The 20,415-nt window shown below is 43.6% G+C and overlaps 1 protein-coding gene across 1 annotated transcript in view; it reads left to right on the forward strand.

Moving 5' to 3' along the window:
* The first annotated feature begins 5,846 nt into the window (after positions 1-5,846).
* zfhx3b (zinc finger homeobox 3b) overlaps positions 5,847-20,415 on the forward strand; it is a 327,286-nt gene continuing 312,717 nt past the window's right edge. Inside the window, exon 1 of the mRNA XM_078210650.1 lies at positions 5,847-8,505. Within this exon, the coding sequence (XP_078066776.1) occupies positions 5,847-8,505 (2,659 nt within the window). The remainder of the gene's footprint in view (positions 8,506-20,415) is intronic.

Raw genomic sequence — 20,415 nt, forward strand, 5'->3', positions numbered from 1 at the left:
TTGACCTTATTGAACTTAACAGATGAGAATAGTGCCAACCTTTCTACTGAACTCATGAAAAATTGGGTCCAGAATCAGAATCGTGTACTAATTTGCACCAAGATATATCACTGATTGTGTCACTTATAAAAGGAACCACTTTCCCCACATTGCTTGCTCCCTGCAGTTGATTCACAGTCAATGATCATTCAGCTCTTCTGTGCGGGTATCCAGGCTTTAGAATCTACATTATTTGCAAGTGTTAGCTTGGCACAGCAGTAGCTTTTTATGGAATGTCAATGGCACGACCAGCTTTTATTGTCCACTCCTAATTGGTCTTGGAATGGTGGTGGTGAGCAGCCTTTTTGAATTGCTGCAGTCCATGTGGTATAGGTACACCAGTAATACTGTTAGGAAGGGAGTTCCAGGATTTTGACCCACCAACAGTGAAGGAACTCCATGTTTGGACCAAAGCTGCAATGAAGTTTGAAGCCAAGTGGTCCTGGCGGAACCCAAACTGAGCTTCAGTGATCAGGGTTATCACTGAATAAATGGCATGTAACAACACTGTGGATGATACTTTCCATTACTTTGTTGGTGATTGCTAGTAGGCTGATGGCAGCAGGAATTTATTGGACTGGATTTGTCCTGCCTTTTGTGGACAGGACATACCTGGACAACCTTCCACATAGTTGGGTAGATGCTTGTGTTGTAGCTGTACAGTAACAGCTTAGCTAGGGGCATAGCTAACAAGTCTTCAGTACTACAGCTGTTGTCAGAGCCCTTAGCCTTAGCTGTATAAGACCATAGATATAAGAGCAGAATTAGGCCATTTGGCCCATCGAGTCTGCTCCACCATTCAAACATGGCTGATCTGTTTTTCAACCCCAGTCTCCCACCTTTTCCAGTAACCTGTGGGGTCAACTGTTTTTTTTAAAGTTTATTTATTAGTCACAAGTAAGGCTTACATTAACACTGCAATTAAGTTACTGTGAAATTCCCCTAGTCGCCACATTCCGGCACCTGTTCGGTTCAATGCACCTAACCAATGCACCCAACTTTCTTGGTATCCCATTGAGGATATCGGATTGGCTGAAGATTTTGTAAGAAGTCTCACAACACCAGGTTAAAGTCCAACAGTGTAACCTGGTGTTGTGAGACTTCTTACTGTGTTTACCCCAGTCCAACGCCAGCACCTCCACATCATGAAGATTTTGTGACAGGGGCCCTCTGAATTGTCTCTGAATTGCAAGAGTGCTACTTTGCACTGGTGTCTGCCAAGGAAGAGAGAACTTTGCCAAAGCGACAGTAAATGAGGAGTCTGCTAAGATATCAGATACAATAAACAAGAAGTACTAGAAAGGCTAGCATCACTTAAAACGTAAAAGTCATCTGGAATGGGTGTGATGTTAGGCTAGAAATAGCAGAGGTGTTGCAAGGGAGGTGCCAAAAGATAGAAAGGTTGCAAATATACACCTTTGTTCAAAAAGAGAGGAGAGAGGAAAACCTGATAATTACAGGCCAGTTCGTGCAATGGTGGGAAAGCTTTAAGAAACAATAATCCACAACAAGATGAACAGCTCCTTGGACAAGCATGAGCTGAATAAGGAGAACTTTTTGATTTGATTTGATTTGATCTATTATTGCCACATGTATTAGTATACAGTGAAAAGTAATGTTTCTTGCGCGCTTTAGACAAAGCATACCATACGTAGACAAGGAAAAGGGAGAGTGCAGAATGTATTGTTACAGTCATAGCCAAGGTGTAGAGAAAGCTCAACTTAATACAAGGTAGGTCCATTCAAAAGTGCGATGGCAGCAGGGAAAAGGCTGTTCTTGAGTTGGGCATGGAATCAAAGAATCACAGAATTGTTATTGAAGAAACGGAGGCCATTTGGCCCACCGTGTCTGCACCGGCCTGCCAAATGAATATCATGGCTTAGTGCCATTTCCCTGCCTTTTCCCTGTACCCTTGTACATTGTTTCTATTCAAATAATTATCTTATGCCCTCTTAAATGCCTTGATTGAATTTGCCTCCACTACATTTCCAGGCAGTGCATTCCAGACCCGCACCACTTGTTGTGTGAAGAAGTTTTTTCTCATGTGAGGGCAAATCATGTTTGACAAACTTAATTGAGTTTTTTGACAGTATGGTTGAGGGCAATGCTGTTGATGCTGTCTATACGGATGTTCAAAAGGCTTTTGAAAAAGTGCTAAGTCTTAGACTTATTAGCAAAATTAAAGCCCGTAAGATAAAAGATCAGGAGCAGCATTGATATAAAATTGGCCAAGGGATAGAAAATGGTGTGTTTGGGCTAGAGAGATGTATATGATGGAGGTCTGCAAGGATCAGCGTTGGATTACTGCTTTATTTGATATACATCAACGACTAGAACTTGAGGGTACAGGACACAATTCTGAAACTTTCAGATGACACAAAACCTGGAAGTGTAGTAAACAGTGAGGCAAATAATAGGTTTCGGAGAACATGGATGAGCTGGGGGCTTACATATGGCAGATGAAATTTGATGCATAGAGTGTGGGGTAAATGTATTTTGACAGGAAAGATAAGAGATAATGTGCTATAACTGGTACCATTTTAAAGGAAATGTAAGAAAAGGACCTGGGATTGTTTGTTAACAAATCTTTGAAAATGGCAGGACAGGTTAAGAAAGCAGATGGATTCCTGGGCTTTATGAATAGAGACGACATAAGAGGGCAAAAGTCAGTCAGTTATGTTAAACTTAAAACACTAATTTGGCCCTAGCTGGAATGTGGTGTTCAACTACAGGGATGACGTGAAGGCTTTGGAGATGTTGGAGACGAGATCGAATGGAACGGTTCCAGGGCTGAGGGGTTACAGTTACTTGGATGGACAAGAGAATCATAGAATCGTAGAAACCCTACAGTGCAGAAAGAGGTCATTCGGCCCATCGAGTCTGCACCGACCACAATCCCACCCAGGCCCTACCCCCATATTCCTACAAATTTACCCGCTAACCCCTCTAACCTACGCATCTCAGGACTCTAAGGAGCAATTTTTAGCATGGACAATCAACCTAACCTGCACATCTTTGGACTGTGGGAGGAAACCGGAGCACCCGGAGGAAACCCACGCAGACACGAGGAGAATGTGCAAACTCCACACAGACAGTGACCCAAGTCAGGAATCGAACCCAGGTCCCTGGAGCTGTGAAGCAGCAATGCTAACCACTGTGTTACCGTGCCAAGAAGCTGGAGTTGTTGTCTTAAGTGCAGAGAAAGGCAAGGAGAGCTTTGAAAGAGGTGCTTAAACTTATAGAGTAAATAAAGAGAATTCTTTCTTAATGGCTGAAGGATCGATAACCAGAAGGCATCGATTTGAGGTGATTGCAAAAGAACCAAAGGTAATCTGAGGAAAAGCATTTTTACTTGTGGTTAGGATTTGAGGGGCGGCACAGTGGCTAGCACTGCTGCCTCGCAGTGCCAGGAACCCAAGTTTGATTCACGGCTTGGATCACTGTCTGTGTGGAGTTTGCCCGTTCTCCCTGGGTGGGTTTCCTCCCACAATCCAAAGAAGTACGGGATAGGTGGATTGGCCATGCTAAATTATCCCTTAGTGTCAGGGGGACTAGCTAGGGTAAATGCATGGGGTTATGGGGATAGGGTCTGGGTGGGATTGAGTTCAGAGCAGTATTTTGACAGGATGATGGGCCGAATGGCCTCCTTCTGCACTAGAGGGTTCTATGATTCTATGACATGCACTGCCAAATATGGTGGTAGATTTGGAATTTGATGGTACATTCCAAAAGGAAAGCAGGTAAATAACAGCAAGCACAAAAGGTATGGGAAAAGAGCAAAGGAAAGCAGGGATAACAATCAGTCCTTGAATGGCCTCCTGTGTTGCGCTACTTCATGAGGACTGGAGCACAATGGTGAAGAGGGCATCTTTTGATTGAGACATCAAGCCAACTGTGCCTGCCAGTTTGGATGAACATAACAGATCCCATGGTACCATTTGAAGAAGAGGAGGGATAGTCCAGTGTACTTGCCAACATTTATCTCACAACCAGCACCACCAAAAACTGATGACCTTGTCGCTTACCTCATTGCCATCTGTGGGATCTCACTGCATATATTTCGGCTGACATGCTTGTCTACAAAACAGGAGTTACTACACTTCACATGTAATTCATTTCCTGTCAACTGCTTTGGGATACTTTGAAGACATAAAAGGTGCTATATGGATGCACATGTGTTCATTTTCCCTTTAGAGTTAAAAAGGGTTAATGTTACTCTCCTCCATCAGTAACGAAATTGCTGATGCTTCTGAAATCTTCTGCAACCCTTATTTAAATGATGGTGGTAGAATATTCACCTTCTTTTGTGAAGCTGCAAAGTCATACATGGCATTGAGTGTGTGCACTATAAATCTCATTTATAATTAGTGACAGTTTAGGCACTTGTAACTGAGCAGATGTCAGTCAACGTGAAGCTCTGTGGGCAAACAGTATTACTGTTCCAATCCTCCTGCAAGGTAGAACTACAGACAATCCACTTTAGACTGTAAAAAAAACATCGGTAATTGCATTACAGATACTTGCTTTTTGTTGTTTTTAAAAAAAAAATAATCTCATTTTGATGAGCGATGTGCACAGAATGCCACAGATTTATCTAGCCTTCAGTCAGCTTGCTGCTGGATTGGTTTTCAAAGTGGAAATTTTGTGAATAAAGTATATTGATTGAACTTGGGTTAAGTAAATGTTTGCTTCACTAGTTCATCACACTGTCATTTCAGTCGGTGGAGAGGGTCCAACAGTACCAACTCATTGTCATTCAGTAATGTTCGTAACATAGACAATTATACTGATGCAAAATTGCGTGATTTATATCCAGTTAGGATACAACCGCTTCTGTCGCAATGACGTATTCTGGGATTAGTAAGAAAACGGTTAATAGTTGGAACCTTACAATTTTTAACATCAATTTCCTCTGGTCTTGCTGTTGTGATTCACCACTCTGGTGTTGCCCTGGTGTAAATGCACTTATATTCCATTTTGTTGATTCATTTTTTCCTTTTGGACCAGCCCTGTATGTGTTGTTCCGTGTGTGTTGCATGCAGGTTACTGAAAATTCTTCAGCGCTCAAAGGTGTCTCATGCCTGATGAAATTGCAACAGAAATGACTCTTGTCAAGGGTTCTGAGTAAGATTGTTTGAACCTATCGTACACCATCAGGTGCACAAATTCAGATGTAAGACAGACACTGATTGCAATCTATGAGATGTCATTCTCTTACCCTTCCCCAGTAGCAAGACCTGCTGCCACAATAAATCCTTCTTCGAGATTAACCTTTATACTCTATGTGGACAGTGTTGACCAAGTTCAGTGGGTTGCGTTCCGCTTGATCACTGGGTGTACTTTGAAGAGCTGGTGAAATGGATATTTACCTTTCTCTTTCACAATCGTTTCAGTGCTATTTGCTTAGAAATCACGGGCAACGTGTGGGTGAGCATCTCATGTATGTGTAGGATATTCCTCTGTCTGCTGTTTTAACTCCAGCATGAACCCATTCTGTTTGGAGAAAGCTAACACCTCCTGCTAAAATAGTAGGCAGAGAAATTTCAAACCAATGAATTCTACCTTTGTCTGCTTACATTGCCAACAGTGGGCTTTGGAATTTGATGGAATGTTAATCTTGAGAATTCTCAGTTCTCTGTAAAATATAGAAGAAATATATTACTCTCAGGATCAATCTATCTTAAAGTGTTTGGTATCAGTGTGCCAGATGTAAGACTTTATTTATACACTTATTTATTTACTATTTTCTTTCAATTTTTAGGCCCCTGCCGGACTGGATGCAATGAAACGCTCATGTAGCCATCAATATGGAAACCTGTGACTCCCCTACCATCACTGGGCAAGAGGATGGGTGCAGCACCTCCCAGCATCAGGAATGGACTGAATCCAACCCCCAGGTCTCTGATAAAGCTGCTTCAATGGAGTCTGCACGAGAGAACTGCGTCCCGTGTGAGAACCTAAGGACATCCTTCGACGAGTGCAGCTCAGAGACTGCTGCAGCGGCTGTTGTTTCACACGGCTCACTGTCCACCAAGGAAGTCAGCTGCAACGAGTGCTCATCCTCATTCTCAAGTTTACAAAAGTACATGGAACACCATTGCCCGAACTCCCACCCTCAGCTGCTCCAGGAGGAAAGTGACAGTGAAATGAGCGAGGCGGAGGAAAGCGACGTGGAGAATCTGACTGGGGAGATTGTCTATCAGGCAGATGGCTCTGCCTACATCGTGGAGAATGTGAACCAGCTAATGCAAAGTATCCAGTCTGGAGGGCCCAGTGGCAGTAGTGTTCTTCCAGCATTGTTCATGAACTCTATGTCCAATGCCGGGAACAAGCAAGGGGAGTCCACCTCCGCAGCATCCGTCTCTGTCTATCCACAGATCATCAACACTTTTCACATAGCCTCATCTTTTGGGAAGTGGTTTGGTACTGACCAGACATTCCCAAATACCTCAGCACTGACAGGCATCAGTCCTGTCTTGCACACTTTCCGTGTTTTTGATGTGCGACACAAAAGCAACAAGGATTACCTGAACAGTGATGGCTCTGCCAAAAACTCTTGTGTATCCAAAGATGTCCCTAACAATGTGGACTTGTCTAAGTTTGACAGTTTCGTGCTCTATGGCAAACGAAAGCCGATTTTAATGTGTTTTTTGTGCAAGTTGTCTTTTGGATATGTGAGGTCATTTGTAACGCATGCTGTGCATGACCACCGAATGACCCTTAGTGAAGAGGAGCACAAGCTCTTAAGTAATAAGAACGTGTCTGCTATCATCCAAGGGATAGGCAAAGACAAGGAACCTCTTATAAGCTTTCTGGAACCAAAAATCAAAAACTTTCAACACCCTTTAGTTTCCACAGCTAACCTCATTGGCCCTGGTCAGAACTTCTATGGTACTTTTAGTGGAATCCATGTTGATGGTGATGAGGCTGTCCAGGCCGGTTTGGCTTTATTAAAAGACTCTGAAGGTAACACGAGTGCAGCTCAGCAGCCTCATTCAATCCCTCTGGCACAAAGTGCTCTGTTGAACCTTGGAGGGCTGACGAGCTCAGCCCTAAAGACCCCAATTACCTCAGTCCCTCTGGGCCACCTTGCTTCCGGGCCTACCAAAATGTCAGAGAGCAAGGATTTGGGGATGGAAATTGAGAAGAAAAAAGCCAGTGGAGAGTTTAGTGCTGACAGTAGCCTCATAGAAAAGGCGGACTCTGCTGAACAAGCGGAGGAAGATGAGGAGTGCAAAGAACTGTTCCCAAACGAGTCGGATGAGGATGATGATGAGCCCCAGGAAGACCCTGAGGGTGACGCATGTAGCAGCAAGGAACTCGCTCTCTCAAACCAAAGCATTTCTAAATCTCCTTTAATGCCTAATGTGCTAAACCCTTCTCCAAGGGGCACTTCTTCTTCTTCTACTTCTTCCTTTGTTGTTTTCGATGGTGCAAACGGGAGGAATGCAGTGAGCTTGTCAAACGACAGTGCAAGCGGCGATAGCAGTGTCGGTAATACTGAGAGTAATAGGACGGACTTTGTAGATGAAAGTGCCAATAAAGACAGTGCCACAGCTCCTGAACCAAATGAACCTGTCGATGGCGAGGAAGGAAACTGTACCTCCCATCATCAGCATGCCAGCACTCCCTGCGACCTGGGGGGTGGGGAATGCTCATCCGGAAGCAGCGTTGAGTGTCCGAAATGCGACACGGTCCTGGGCTCCTCCCGCTCCCTTGGTGGGCACATGACCATGATGCATTCTCGGAACTCATGCAAGACCTTGAAGTGTCCAAAGTGTAACTGGCACTACAAGTACCAGCAGACGCTGGAGGCCCACATGAAGGAAAAGCACCCAGAATCCGGTGGCTCATGTGTGTATTGCAAATCTGGGCAACCTCACCCTCGGTTGGCCCGGGGCGAGAGCTATACATGTGGTTACAAGCCTTTCCGATGTGAGGTGTGTAACTATTCCACTACAACCAAAGGCAATCTCAGTATTCATATGCAGTCCGACAAGCATCTCAATAACATGCAGAACCTACAGAATGGCGGGGGCGACCAAGTTTTTAGCCACACTGCTGGAACAGCTGTGGCGGCCGCAGCTGCTGCCGCCGCCGCGGCCGCCAGTATGAGCACCTGCGGGGCCTCCTCGCCCACCAAACCAAAAACCAAACCCACTTGGCGGTGCGAGGTGTGCGACTACGAGACGAATGTAGCCAGGAACCTGCGCATTCATATGACCAGTGAGAAGCACATGCACAACATGATGCTGCTCCAGCAGAACATGAACCAGATTCAGCACAACAGACACTTAGGCCTCAGTAACCTGGCACCTGCAGAGGCTGAGCTTTACCAGTACTACCTGGCCCAGAACATGAACCTCCCTGGCCTGAAGCTGGAAAATGCAACTGACGCACAGTTTATGCTGGGTGGATTTCAACTGGACCCATCAAATCCAGTATCAGCACTTGCGCCTGCACTAGGTAATAAATAATAACTTTATTACTTCAAATATTTTCCATGTATTGTTTAGCTATTGTGCGATACGTACATAAATGCACATATATTTCAAGTTACAAAATGCCATATGATCTAATATATGGGGAAGGTAGCATCAAAGTAATGATATTGAGCCAGTGGCTCCAGAGACCCGGACTAGTGCACCAGAGACCCAGATCATTGCTCCACAGACCCAGACTAGTGCTCCAGAGACCCAGACTAGTGCTCCAGAGACCCAGACTAGTGCTCCAGAGACCTAGATTATTGCTCCAGAGTCCCAGACTAGGGCTCCAGAGACTCAGACTAGTGCTCCAGAGACCCAGACTAGTGCTCCAGAGACCTAGATTATTGCTCCAGAGTCCCAGACTAGGGCTCCAGAGACCCAGACTGGGGCTCCAGAGACCCAGACTGGGGCTCCAGAGACCCAGACTGGGGCTCCAGAGACCCGGACAAGTGCTCCAGAGACCCGGACAAGTGCTCCAGAGACCCGGACAAGTGCTCCAGAGACCCGGACAAGTGCTCCAGAGACCCGGACAAGTGCTCCAGAGACCCGGACAAGTGCTCCAGAGACCCGGACAAGTGCTCCAGAGACCCGGACAAGTGCTCCAGAGACCCGGACAAGTGCTCCAGAGACCCGGACAAGTGCTCCAGAGACCCGGACAAGTGCTCCAGAGACCCGGACAAGTGCTCCGGAGATCTGGACTAGTGCTGCAGAGACCCGGACTAGTGCTCCAGAGACCAGGACCAGTGCTCCAGAGACCAGGACCAGTGCTCCAGAGACCAGGACTAGTGCTCCATAGACCCGGACTAGTGCTCCAGAGACCAGGACCAGTGCTCCAGAGACCCAGATTATTGCTCCATAGACCCGGACTAGCGCTCCTTACACCTGCACTAGCGCTCCATAGACCGGACCGGTGCTCCAGAGACCCGGACCGGTGCTCCATAGACCCGGACTAGTGCTCCAGAGACCCGGACCGGTGCTCCATAGACCCGGACCGGTGCTCCAGGGACCCGGACTAGTGCTCCATAGACCCGGGCTGGTGCCCCAGGGACCTGGGCTGGTGCTCCAGGGACCCGGACCAGTGCTCCAGGAACCCGGACTAGTGCACCATAGACCCGGACTAGTGCTCCAGAGACCCGGACTAGTGCTCCAGAGACCCGGACTAGTGCACCATAGACCCGGACTAGCCCTCCATAGACCCGGACTAGTGCTCCAGAGACCCGGACTAGTGCTCCAGAGACCCGGACTAGTGCTCCATAGACCCGGACTAGTGCTCCAGAGACCCGGACTAGTGCACCATAGACCCGGACTAGCCCTCCATAGACCCGGACTAGTGCTCCAGAGACCCGGACTAGTGCCCCAGAGACCCGGACAAGTGCTCCAGAGACCCGGACGAGTGCTCCAGAGACCCGGACGAGTGCCCCAGAGACCCGGACGAGTGCCCCAGAGACCCGGACGAGTGCCCCAGAGACCCGGACGAGTGCCCCAGAGACCAGGACGAGTGCCTCAGAGACCCGGACGAGTGCCTCAGAGACGCGGACGAGTGCCCCAGAGACCCGGACGAGTGCCCCAGAGACCCGGACGAGTGCCCCAGAGACCCGGACGAGTGCCCCAGAGACCCGGACGAGTGCCCCAGAGACCCGGACGAGTGCCCCAGAGACCCGGACGAGTGCCTCAGAGACGCGGACGAGTGCCCCAGAGACGCGGACGAGTGCCCCAGAGACGCGGACGAGTGCCCCAGAGACGCGGACGAGTGCCCCAGAGACGCGGACTAGTGCCCCAGAGACGCGGACTAGTGCTCCAGAGACCCAGACTAGTGCTCGAGGGACCCGGAGTTGTGCTCCAGAGACATGAGTTCAGATCCCAACACAGCAGTAGGGGGAATTTAAATTCAATTAATTAATAAATCTGGATTGAAATACTCGTCTCATTTATAATCATGAAAATACTGGATTGTTATAAAAACCCACCTCATTCATGAGTGTCCTTCGGAGAGGAAATCTGCCACCCTTAACCAGTCTGGCCTACATGTTACTCGAGATCTATAACTCTTAACTGTTGTGTGAAAGCCATCACACTGTGCAGAAAGCATCATAGGTGTACGTGACTGCAGTTGTTGACTTCTCAAGGGCAATTAGGGTTGGGCAATAAATTTTGGCTTTGTCAGCGATGCTCACATTTTAAAAAAAAATCACAAATTATAGGCAACATCAGCCTATCAAAGAGTTGATTCCAGTGGGGCTGTACACTGGGAAATGATCACTCTGTTTGTTATACAGCCTGATAATCATTTGTCCTTGAATTGGGTGGGTTTCAAAAACCTTTTTGCGATAACTGCCCTGGAGCATGTCCATGATAGCACTTATATGTAAAAAATATTAAAACTGAATGTGAAATGTTAAACTTCCCATAAAAAGACTAGATTTTATGGTCTTTGAATAAAAAGCAGTGATGTAAATTGTGGTCTGCATTATAAAGGGATATGATGACCTCTATTTGCAGTTTAACAGTTAACTGTAAATCAGCCTGGCATACTTGTCCCCAGATAGATAGATGACAATACATAATGTGAACAGTAAAGAGGGTATTAAAAAAAATGTTTACTATGTTTTTAAGTAAGATCAAACACAATTGAGTTAAAAAGAATGTGGGACCATTTTTTATGGTTTAACGGAGATTTTCATCCACAATGTCTGGAGTGTTTGGCTGTTTTGCCATTACCAAGAAGTTGCCCATTAATTTTAATGTGAAATTTGATTTTGTTATGAGACTGAATGACGCTGCAGTTTCTTTATTATTTTTTTTAAAAAGCAATGTTCAAGCTTCACTTGACAAGTTCTGAGAACTCCCTAGTAACCAGTGAAGGAAGATGGGAGGTTGCTACCTCGTCGTTAAATGTATCAGTGTTAAAATATACAGAAAAGTTAGTAATGGAAGATTATTGATTCATCACAAAAAGTCATAATACTTCTATTAAGGATCTTTGTGTAACATTGTCCTGTTTAGATTCCGGCCTTGAGCAAACAATCCAAACCCTAACGGTCTGAAATGAAGCTAATCTACAAGACCTAATCCCGTTTTACAATGCTAGATAATTTGAATTTGAATAATTTATGTCATAAGACAATGTAATTGGTGTCGAACGATTGAATTGAGTTAGCAGGCCTTAGTCCAAAGCAAGTCCCATGCCCATAGCAGAGTGGCTGATAGTAGTTCCATTTGGATATTTTGCTCAAAAGTCTGATTTGGAAGAGTCTACAAAATCTTTCAGCATTTTTGAAAGAGAGAGAAGATGCATCACTTCCTTTTAGTATTCCCCAAAATTTCTGTATCGGGGCGAAGGGTCAATATTAAGCTGTGACTCAGTAAAACTCTCACATGGAAGCTAAGTCAGGCTATCAAAACAAAAGACATGAAAAGACGTCTGCATTCATTGGTACCTGTTCCATTCACAGCATAATCCCAACTCACCGGCTTCCTTACATTTTTATTAGCTCCGTGGGTAGGCCAAAAAAGGGAAAAAATCTGCAGTTATTTTCAAGAGAATTCCTGGATAATTCCCCTCTAACTCTAAGTTCCATTAGACCATAGCTTGCCATACTCATCTTACCTAAACATACCTCTGGCCTCCTTGTAATGTTGGTGTCCTTATTTTTCAGCAAGGTTACAAATCTCTTCTGAAAGAATTACAAAGTATCTTCATCTGCCCTGTCCAGTAGTCACCTGTTCCAGAGAGGCAATTTGAGAGGAGAAATATATTCTTGCGTTTAATGTATTTGCCCAATTATTTTATCAATGAGTTCTATTATTATAATCATTTCGAATGTTTTCTCCCAAAACCATTGCATCCAGCAATTTTATTCACCTTTAAAAATACAACTGAACTCAATCTCCTGATGTTCCTCCAGAATAAATAGCTCTAACTCTGAGTCTATCCTGATGACTTAAAATATCAAAGTTTAGGAATTATCCTTGCCTTGTTCTGAACACTACACAAGCCTTAATATTCTAAATATTATGGCAATAAGAAGCTAAATAATGTATAATATCCAAATCTGTGTATCTTGTATAACTCCATTTAGTGGAATGTCGAAGAAGAAATTTTCCACACATGATCCCTTTAAAAATTGGAGCATTTTTTTCCCTTTGCAGAGTTTAGAAGGATTTTATCCAGAATTCAGCAAGTCATGGGTATCTGGGGTGAACTCATTGGGGATCTGTTTGTTATTTTCATTACAGTGTTTGGGAAAGCTCTTTATTACTGTTTTTAGGATGTTTCAAATAAATCTCGGGGAAGGGAACCTGCCGTTCTACCAAGGCAGGCCTGGATGTGACATTACATAGTTGACTTTTTATTATCCTTTGAATTGGCCAAGCCAACAATGCAGTTGTACAAACAGTTCCTTTTAGGGCTCACCATCACCACCAGGGCAAATAGGAATTGACAATAAATGTAGCCGTGCCAATATTGTCCAAATCTTTGAGATTTTTCTTAGGTACTGACTTCCCCCATCTTCAAGAAAATTTAGCATTTGTTATAGAATCCCTACAGTGCAGAAAGAGGCCATTTGGCCCATCGAGTCTGCACCGACCACAATCCCATCGAAGTCCTATTCCTGTAACCCCTCATACTTACCCTGCTAATCCCCAGCACTAGGGTCAATTTACCATGGCCAGTCAACCTAACACGCACATCTTTGGATTGTGGGAGGAAACCGGAGCACCCGGAGAAACCCACACAGACATGGGGAGAATGTGCAAACTCCACACAGACAGTGACCCGAGGCCGGAATTGAACCCAGGTCCCTGGTGCTGTGAGACAGCAGTGCTAACCACTGTGCCACCCATTGTTGTTGATGTAAATATCACTTAAATGATTAATATTTAGTGAATATTTTACAATGACAAGAATACAATATGAAGATTCTTTACAATATAAACTTCAACAAGCATTCACATACTAAATACCTCCACAATGATATGCAAATATATGTTTTATCTCGTTGTTTCTGCATAGCTACACAGTTTCACAATCCTTTATGTAGAAACAATCTGATTTTCTTTATTGCAACTAGTACAGCATTTGCACCTGTTTCAGTGTTGACTATTATTTACTGAAACGACCATGCATTAAAAGATTAAACTTGCCTATATAATATCTTTCATCCAAAACACTCTACCACCAGTTAAGTACTTTTGAAACGTAGTCACAGTTGTAATGCAAGAAAAATGGCAGCCAATTTACACACGGGGAGGTCCCACACATTACAATGAAATAGTTACCAGAAAATCTCTTTTTAACTGTTAGTTGAGAGATAAATGTTGGCCTTGACACGAATAGGACTCCCCTGCTCCTTTTTAAATAGTGTCCACCTGTGTGAACAACTCTTTGTTTGCCATACCACCTGAAGGACTGCACTGCTTAGCAGCACAGGACCTCCTCAGAGTTGGACTGGTGTCAACCTAAATTATCTGTTCAGGGTCTCTGTACTTTGGGCTTGAATCCATCACCTTCTGACTCATAGGTAATGAGACAAGATTGACAATTTGGGCTGTCTGGAGGATTTTCAACACTGTGGGCCATTGGTCGCTGGAGTTCAGTTATGCACCCTTGGAGTCATTGTACTGATGTTTCTTACTGGATTGGAGTACTTGGAGTAAGTGACAGCAAGGAGGGCAGAAGCATTGGGCCTGCCAAGTGCCATGGCTAATTGGAGGCTGAAGTATTAACCTGACAAATAGTTCCCATCATTTCCCCCAGGATGGAGCACTATGTTCTACAAGATAGTGCTGTGTACCATCAACGGGTTTGGCTGAGCACCAATAAAGTGCATCGAGGCTAGGCTTTAAACTCAAGGTCTCTAATTGAATGTCTGGCACTGCAATGCTGGAGCTGCGAAGCCACAATCATTATATAATGTGGAGCCCTAACATATGGCACAAAGAACAAGTCACTGCAGTTTAATTGTGGGTTGGAGATCAGTTGGAGGAAGTTTACTGAGTGTTCAGTATGAAAAAAAAGTGATGTGGAGTGCTTGAATATTTTCAAGTTTGAAGTATTAGTTGCGTTTGCCTGAGCCTTAACTTGGGCAACTCCCTTCAAACTAATCAAATTAGGTTGGAATGCTGGCATTTTGAATAAGACACCCAACAATTTATTGCCACTATCCCAACAATCAGTCATTTTGTTTGCCAAAGGATAAATTCCAGGCGAAACTTGACTGACAGTCTGACCCTATGCTGCTCTCTTGTCATTTCAAGTTCCTTGTTTGTTGTTTCATTTTTAAAAAATATTAACCAAGACCCAGTTAACGTTTGTCCATTGTTGGTGACAACACCGTTAATGTTGTATTTAATAGAGAACAGAAAATGAATGCACCAATAGACTACACACCTTTCACAGTAGGATAATGCAATTATGAACTATTGGTAGATGGTGATGGTCTGATAATAGAGTTTGGACAGAGTTTCAAACAAAAACTTAAATTAAATAACACATAATTGAATCCAAAAACTTCTGAATTACTGGCCATCCCCTCCTCCATCTCAACCCCCTGCTCCTTCCCTATCAGGCCACATGGAGAATAATGCATCTCTCCAGTTTTCACAACAGTGTTTTAAATAAAAAATTTTCCCTTTGATTCTGGCTGAATTTTGTCTATTGGTACAGTAGCTCTCAGCGGCGAGAAAAAAAAATCATCCATATTCTTGTATTATTAACAGTAACATGTTCTTGTAAGAATATTGGACTTGGATTTCTGCCAGCGCACATTATAATATATTAAATGTAATCTCCTGCAAAGTGATTAAAAAAGATCAGAGTGCCTTAGCATATTTTAACACATTGTGCTGAATCCTATGACATCTGTCACTGAACTCATGTAGTGGGAGCTGGAGTCCGTGTTTTTTTTCAATAATATTGTTAGAAAGAACCTCTTCGTAATGGGACCTCTTGGTAATAGGACCAACAGTGCTTGTTGAGTTTGCTGGGTCCCCTGTGGCAATGGTGGCAGGTTGCCAATGTAGGGGGGGGAAAGAAGGCGAGAAGAGGTTGCAAAATTGGGCTCAGGTGGCCCTTGGCTTAATTAGGAATAATGTAAAAATTATACAGTAATATAGATGTTCATAAGATAAGAAATACACAAAATTATAATTGGGCTAATAGTCAAAAGGTTCCGACTTTACAATTACTCGTATTTATATTGCTTCCATGTAGAGCTTATCCTTTCGTTTAAACAGTTTAATGCCTGTGTGGCATTTAAATCCTAACTGCACTGTTTTATTGTCCCGTAGGTGTTTTGTCAAAAATAATTTTTTGAAATTGTTGGGAGCTTTTTCAGTAATATTCCGCAATTAGTGGTGCTATTGGCTAGAAAGTAAAGAGTTAACTATATAGCATTGTAAACGCCTGCAGTAGGTTACTCGATAAGTGCCAATGTGTTTTTTGCACAGACTTGTTTAAGCAGCACAACTTCACAATTAAAAATTGATCGCACGCAACTAATTTTTACCATCTGTTTAATTCTCCTATGAGTTAGAATGCTTACATTCTAAGATGTGTAATACTAGTAAGTCCTTTATATAATGTCATTCCCAGTTCATTGGAACTTATCCTGAAGCAGTCTCCAAGGCTGTGTTGTGCCGACAGTTGTCAAACCCTTTCAGAAACAACAGGTTTTACTGTCATCTCTTGCACTTCTGTGGTTAGTGCGTAAAACCGTGGTAGATTTAGACTTCATTCATATATTCAATACTTAATCAGCTGGGTCACTGGGGTCACCAATGTTAAAACTTACTGTATAGTATGCAGTAATTGGAATGGTTAGAAGATGATACTGCTTGTTTCAGATACCTGTAAATTCATGGACACCACTTTGTGCTTGCTGATTTTTTGGGGGGAATTTACTACTCAGAAAGGCGAATGCCAAAACAGAGAGATGGAGCAGCTCAGGCTGTGTAGAAGCATAGTTAGATGAAAAGTTAAACTTTGAGCCAACTGTGTGTCTTAATCTCAATCTTAATTCAAAGAACAAAGAAAATTACAGCGCAGGAACAGGCCCTTCGGCCCTCCAAGCCTGCACCGACCATGCTGCCCGACTTAATTAAAACCCCCTACCCTTCCGGGGACCATATCCCTCTATTCCCATCCCATTCATGTACTTGTCAAGACGCCCCTTAAAAGTCACTACCGCATCCACTTCCACTACCTCGCCCAGCAACAAGTTCCAGGCACCCACCACTGTGTAAAAAATCTGTGGTGGGTGACCATTACAGAGAGATGGCACCTCAGGCTGTGTAGAAGCATAGTTAGATGAAAAATTAAACTTTGAGCCAACTGTGTGTCTTAATCTCAATCTTAATTCAAAGAACAAAGAAAATTACAGTACAGGAACAGGCCCTTCGGCCCTCCAAGCCTGCACCTTACCATTTCTCTTACCATTCCCTTACTATTCCTCGGGTGAATGGAGCGGTAACTAGGGGGCATAACTATAGGGTTCATGGTGGGAGATATAGGAAGGATGTCCGAGGTAGGTTTTTTACTCAGAGAGTGGTTGGGGTGTGGAATGGACTGCCTGCAGGGATAGTGGAGTCAGAAACTTTAGGAACATTTAAGAAGCTATTGGATAGGCACATGGAGTACTTGGGGAGGAAATAGCTTGATCTGGGTTTCAGACAAAGGTCGGCACAACATCGTGGGCCGAAGGGCCTGTTCTGTGCTGTACTCTTCTATGTTGTATGTTTCTATGTATTTCTCACAGAAGCCATCTTGTAGTTAACCTGAGTGAAATTGGCAATTATTGCCAGATTAGGTTCCCCTTCTTTTTGCTAGGAACTACACTGAAACTGTCCCAATTCATTCCATGTATGTAGTCCCCTCACAGCTAGAAGACATGGGAGACTTCCATCTCACCAGCCTTGAGCTGGAGTTGAAACCAGCTCCCGAAGCTAAAATGCCAGTGACTAACCCTCTGTACTTTACATGCTCCCATGTTGCTTCATCATTGATACCCTAATGAGTTGGCAGGTTATCTTTCATTGAAAACATTTTTCTCCTTCTTACTGATGCATGGCAGCCTCTGAAAGCGCATTGCACATCCTTTACAATGTGCTGTATGTGATCCACTTAGACATTTATGGACTGTTTTCAACTTGGTTGACGCACTTACCCAGAGAGCCACTGCAGTTCAGAAGCTCACATTGTCGCTACCCTATGTGGTCTTATTGGCTAGAAACCCACTGCAAATATAATAAAGGAATCTCTACTAATCTCAGCAAAAAATGAGGTGCCATGTCAGCAATGTTGGGAGGGGAGGAATAAACTGCAAGATTCAAACAAATTAGATTTCAATGCCTCTTCGACACCTGGCCAGATGGTAACATTTGTAGTCTCCATGAAGTTATTTCCCTTCACACTCAATCAGAATCCCAGGTGTATGGCTTAGAAGGCTCCAAAGGGAAGAATATAAAGAGTGGGTACACGTGGCAGAGCTTCATTTTTGACATATGATCATAGAATCCCTACAGTGCAGAAGGAGGCCATTCGGCCCATCAAGTCTGTACTGACCACAATCCCACCCAGGCCCTATTCCCGTAACCCCATGTATTTACCCTGCTAATTCTCCTGACACTTGGATCAATTTTGCATGGTCAATCCACCTAACCTTTGGAGTGTTGGAGGAAACCGGAGCACCCGGAGGAAACCCACACAGACATGGGGAGAATGTGCAAACTCCACAGAAGTTACCCGGGGCTGGAATTGAACCCGGGTCCCTGGTGCTGTGAGGAGGCAACAATGCTAACCACTGTGCCACCATTCCGCATGATCATTACCTTATGGCCAAACTTGCTCAAATAATCCAAGTCACAAAGTCAATTCACCAAAAATAATCAGATTTTTGAGTGTAACTTTGGAGTAAGTTAGAAAAGAAGAAGAAACGTGAGTATTTGATGAGTCATGATGGTTCATAAAATAACCAAAGGGATTTGTTCTTTTGTCATCTCAGTGACTGCAAGGTTGATTTGGTTCTCCTGTTCATTGGTGACAAGTTAGTTGCTAAGGGAACATTATTTACCGATTGTCCCATTGAGTGGGTGGAAGAAAAATGGCTATTGAGATTTTAAATGGAAAACCTATCCAGTTCTGTTCATATGTGGAATGAAGGTGGCACAATGGTTAGCACTGCTGCCTCACAGCGTCGGGGACCCAGGTTCGATTCCCAGCCTTGGGTCACTATCTGTGCGGAGTCTGCACGTTCTCCCCGTGTTTGCATGGGTTTCCTCCAGGTACTCCGGTTTCCTCCCACAGTCTGAAAGATGTGCTGGTTAGGTGCATTGGCCATGCTAAATTCTCCCTCAGTGTATCCGAACAGGCGCTGGAGTGTGGCGACTAGGGAATTTTTACAGTAATTTCATTGCAGTGTTAATGTAAGCCTACTTGCGACACTAATAAATAGAAAATATTTCTCTGAAAATTGAGTTCCATGTTATAAAAATCCTTAAGTAAAAGCTTTGATCACACTCGATCTACAGAGAAAATACCTGGATCAGAGCTGAGACTGTTGACCAGAGAGCACTTAGCAAGAAACCCACACAACATACCATCATGTACCCTTAGATTAGGGAAGGTGATGGCCTAGTGGTGTTATCGCTAGATGATTAATCTAATGTTCTGGGGACGTGGGTTTGAATCCTGCCACGGCAGATGGTGGAATTTGAATTCAATTTTTTAAAATCCTGGAATTAAGAATCTACAGATGACCATGAAATCATTGTCAATTGTTGGAAAAACCCATTTGGTTCACTAATGTCCTTTAGGGAAGGAAATCTGCCAGCCTTACCCGGTCTAGCCTAAATGTGACTCCAGAACCACACCAATGTGGTTGACTCTCAACTGCCCTTGGGCAATTAGGGATGAGTAAGAAATGCTGGCCAGCCAGCGTCGCCCATCTTCCTCTGAATGAATTTTTTAAAAAATGGCTCAGAGAGCTTTCTTTATGTCTCTTAATAGCCATTGGGCAAAACAGTCGTTCTGATGGTTGCATATAGCCAAATTATAATCTGATCTTTTTCACATTCCTTTTTTTTTTGATGCCATTATAAATAATGGCTGCAAGAATTCATCCCTGTTCTCCCTTCTCATATCTGTAATCATAAAAATCAAAGCCTACTTTTAATCACTTTCTGGCTTGTGAATCACTGAAGGTACCAAAACACGAACAAATGTTTCAAACCTTAGGCTCCATGTATGCCATCTCTCATATGTTGACAATTATTGATCCGAAATGGGGGAGAAAGTTGGAAAGTTAAGATCCACAGTATGTTGATAGTTGCAGCATGTGCCCCTAGCTGCCTCTTCCCCTTGCATACAAATCATTCATTGTTACTTTAATGGTGGTTAAACCATGCAAACTAAAACAAATTTTGAGACTTTTATATAAACGAAGTGAATCATACCAATACAGATAGAAATTGTATACCTTTCACTAACATATAATATTAGCGTCGAATGTTTGGAAATACTACAAATTTTTTGGATTTCTAGACAAACTGTCATTTTATAAATACTTCTGAAGTAAAATGTGCCAGCAAATGAATCTCTGCCTGTGTTTAGTCTCTCCTCTGCTTCCTTTTCAGTGTGTTTTTTTTTCTTATTCTACCATGGAAAGTTGTAGCATCCCATCTTTGGTTTATTCATGTGTACCTTTCAAAAAATGCTGTATCGTTTTATTTATCATTTGCATATTGTTGCTTTTCATTTTCACAATTCCTTTGTTTCGAGTTTAATGTAAATACAGCAGGGTTCACATTTTGGTGCCAGATTCATATTGGAGGTGTTTGCAGACTTCGAAATTCTGAACTTTTACAGAAACTCATTGTTCATTGAACACTTCAT

The sequence above is a fragment of the Mustelus asterias genome, chromosome 4, assembly GCF_964213995.1.
Source record: "Mustelus asterias chromosome 4, sMusAst1.hap1.1, whole genome shotgun sequence".
NCBI classification, from domain to species: domain Eukaryota; kingdom Metazoa; phylum Chordata; class Chondrichthyes; order Carcharhiniformes; family Triakidae; genus Mustelus; species Mustelus asterias.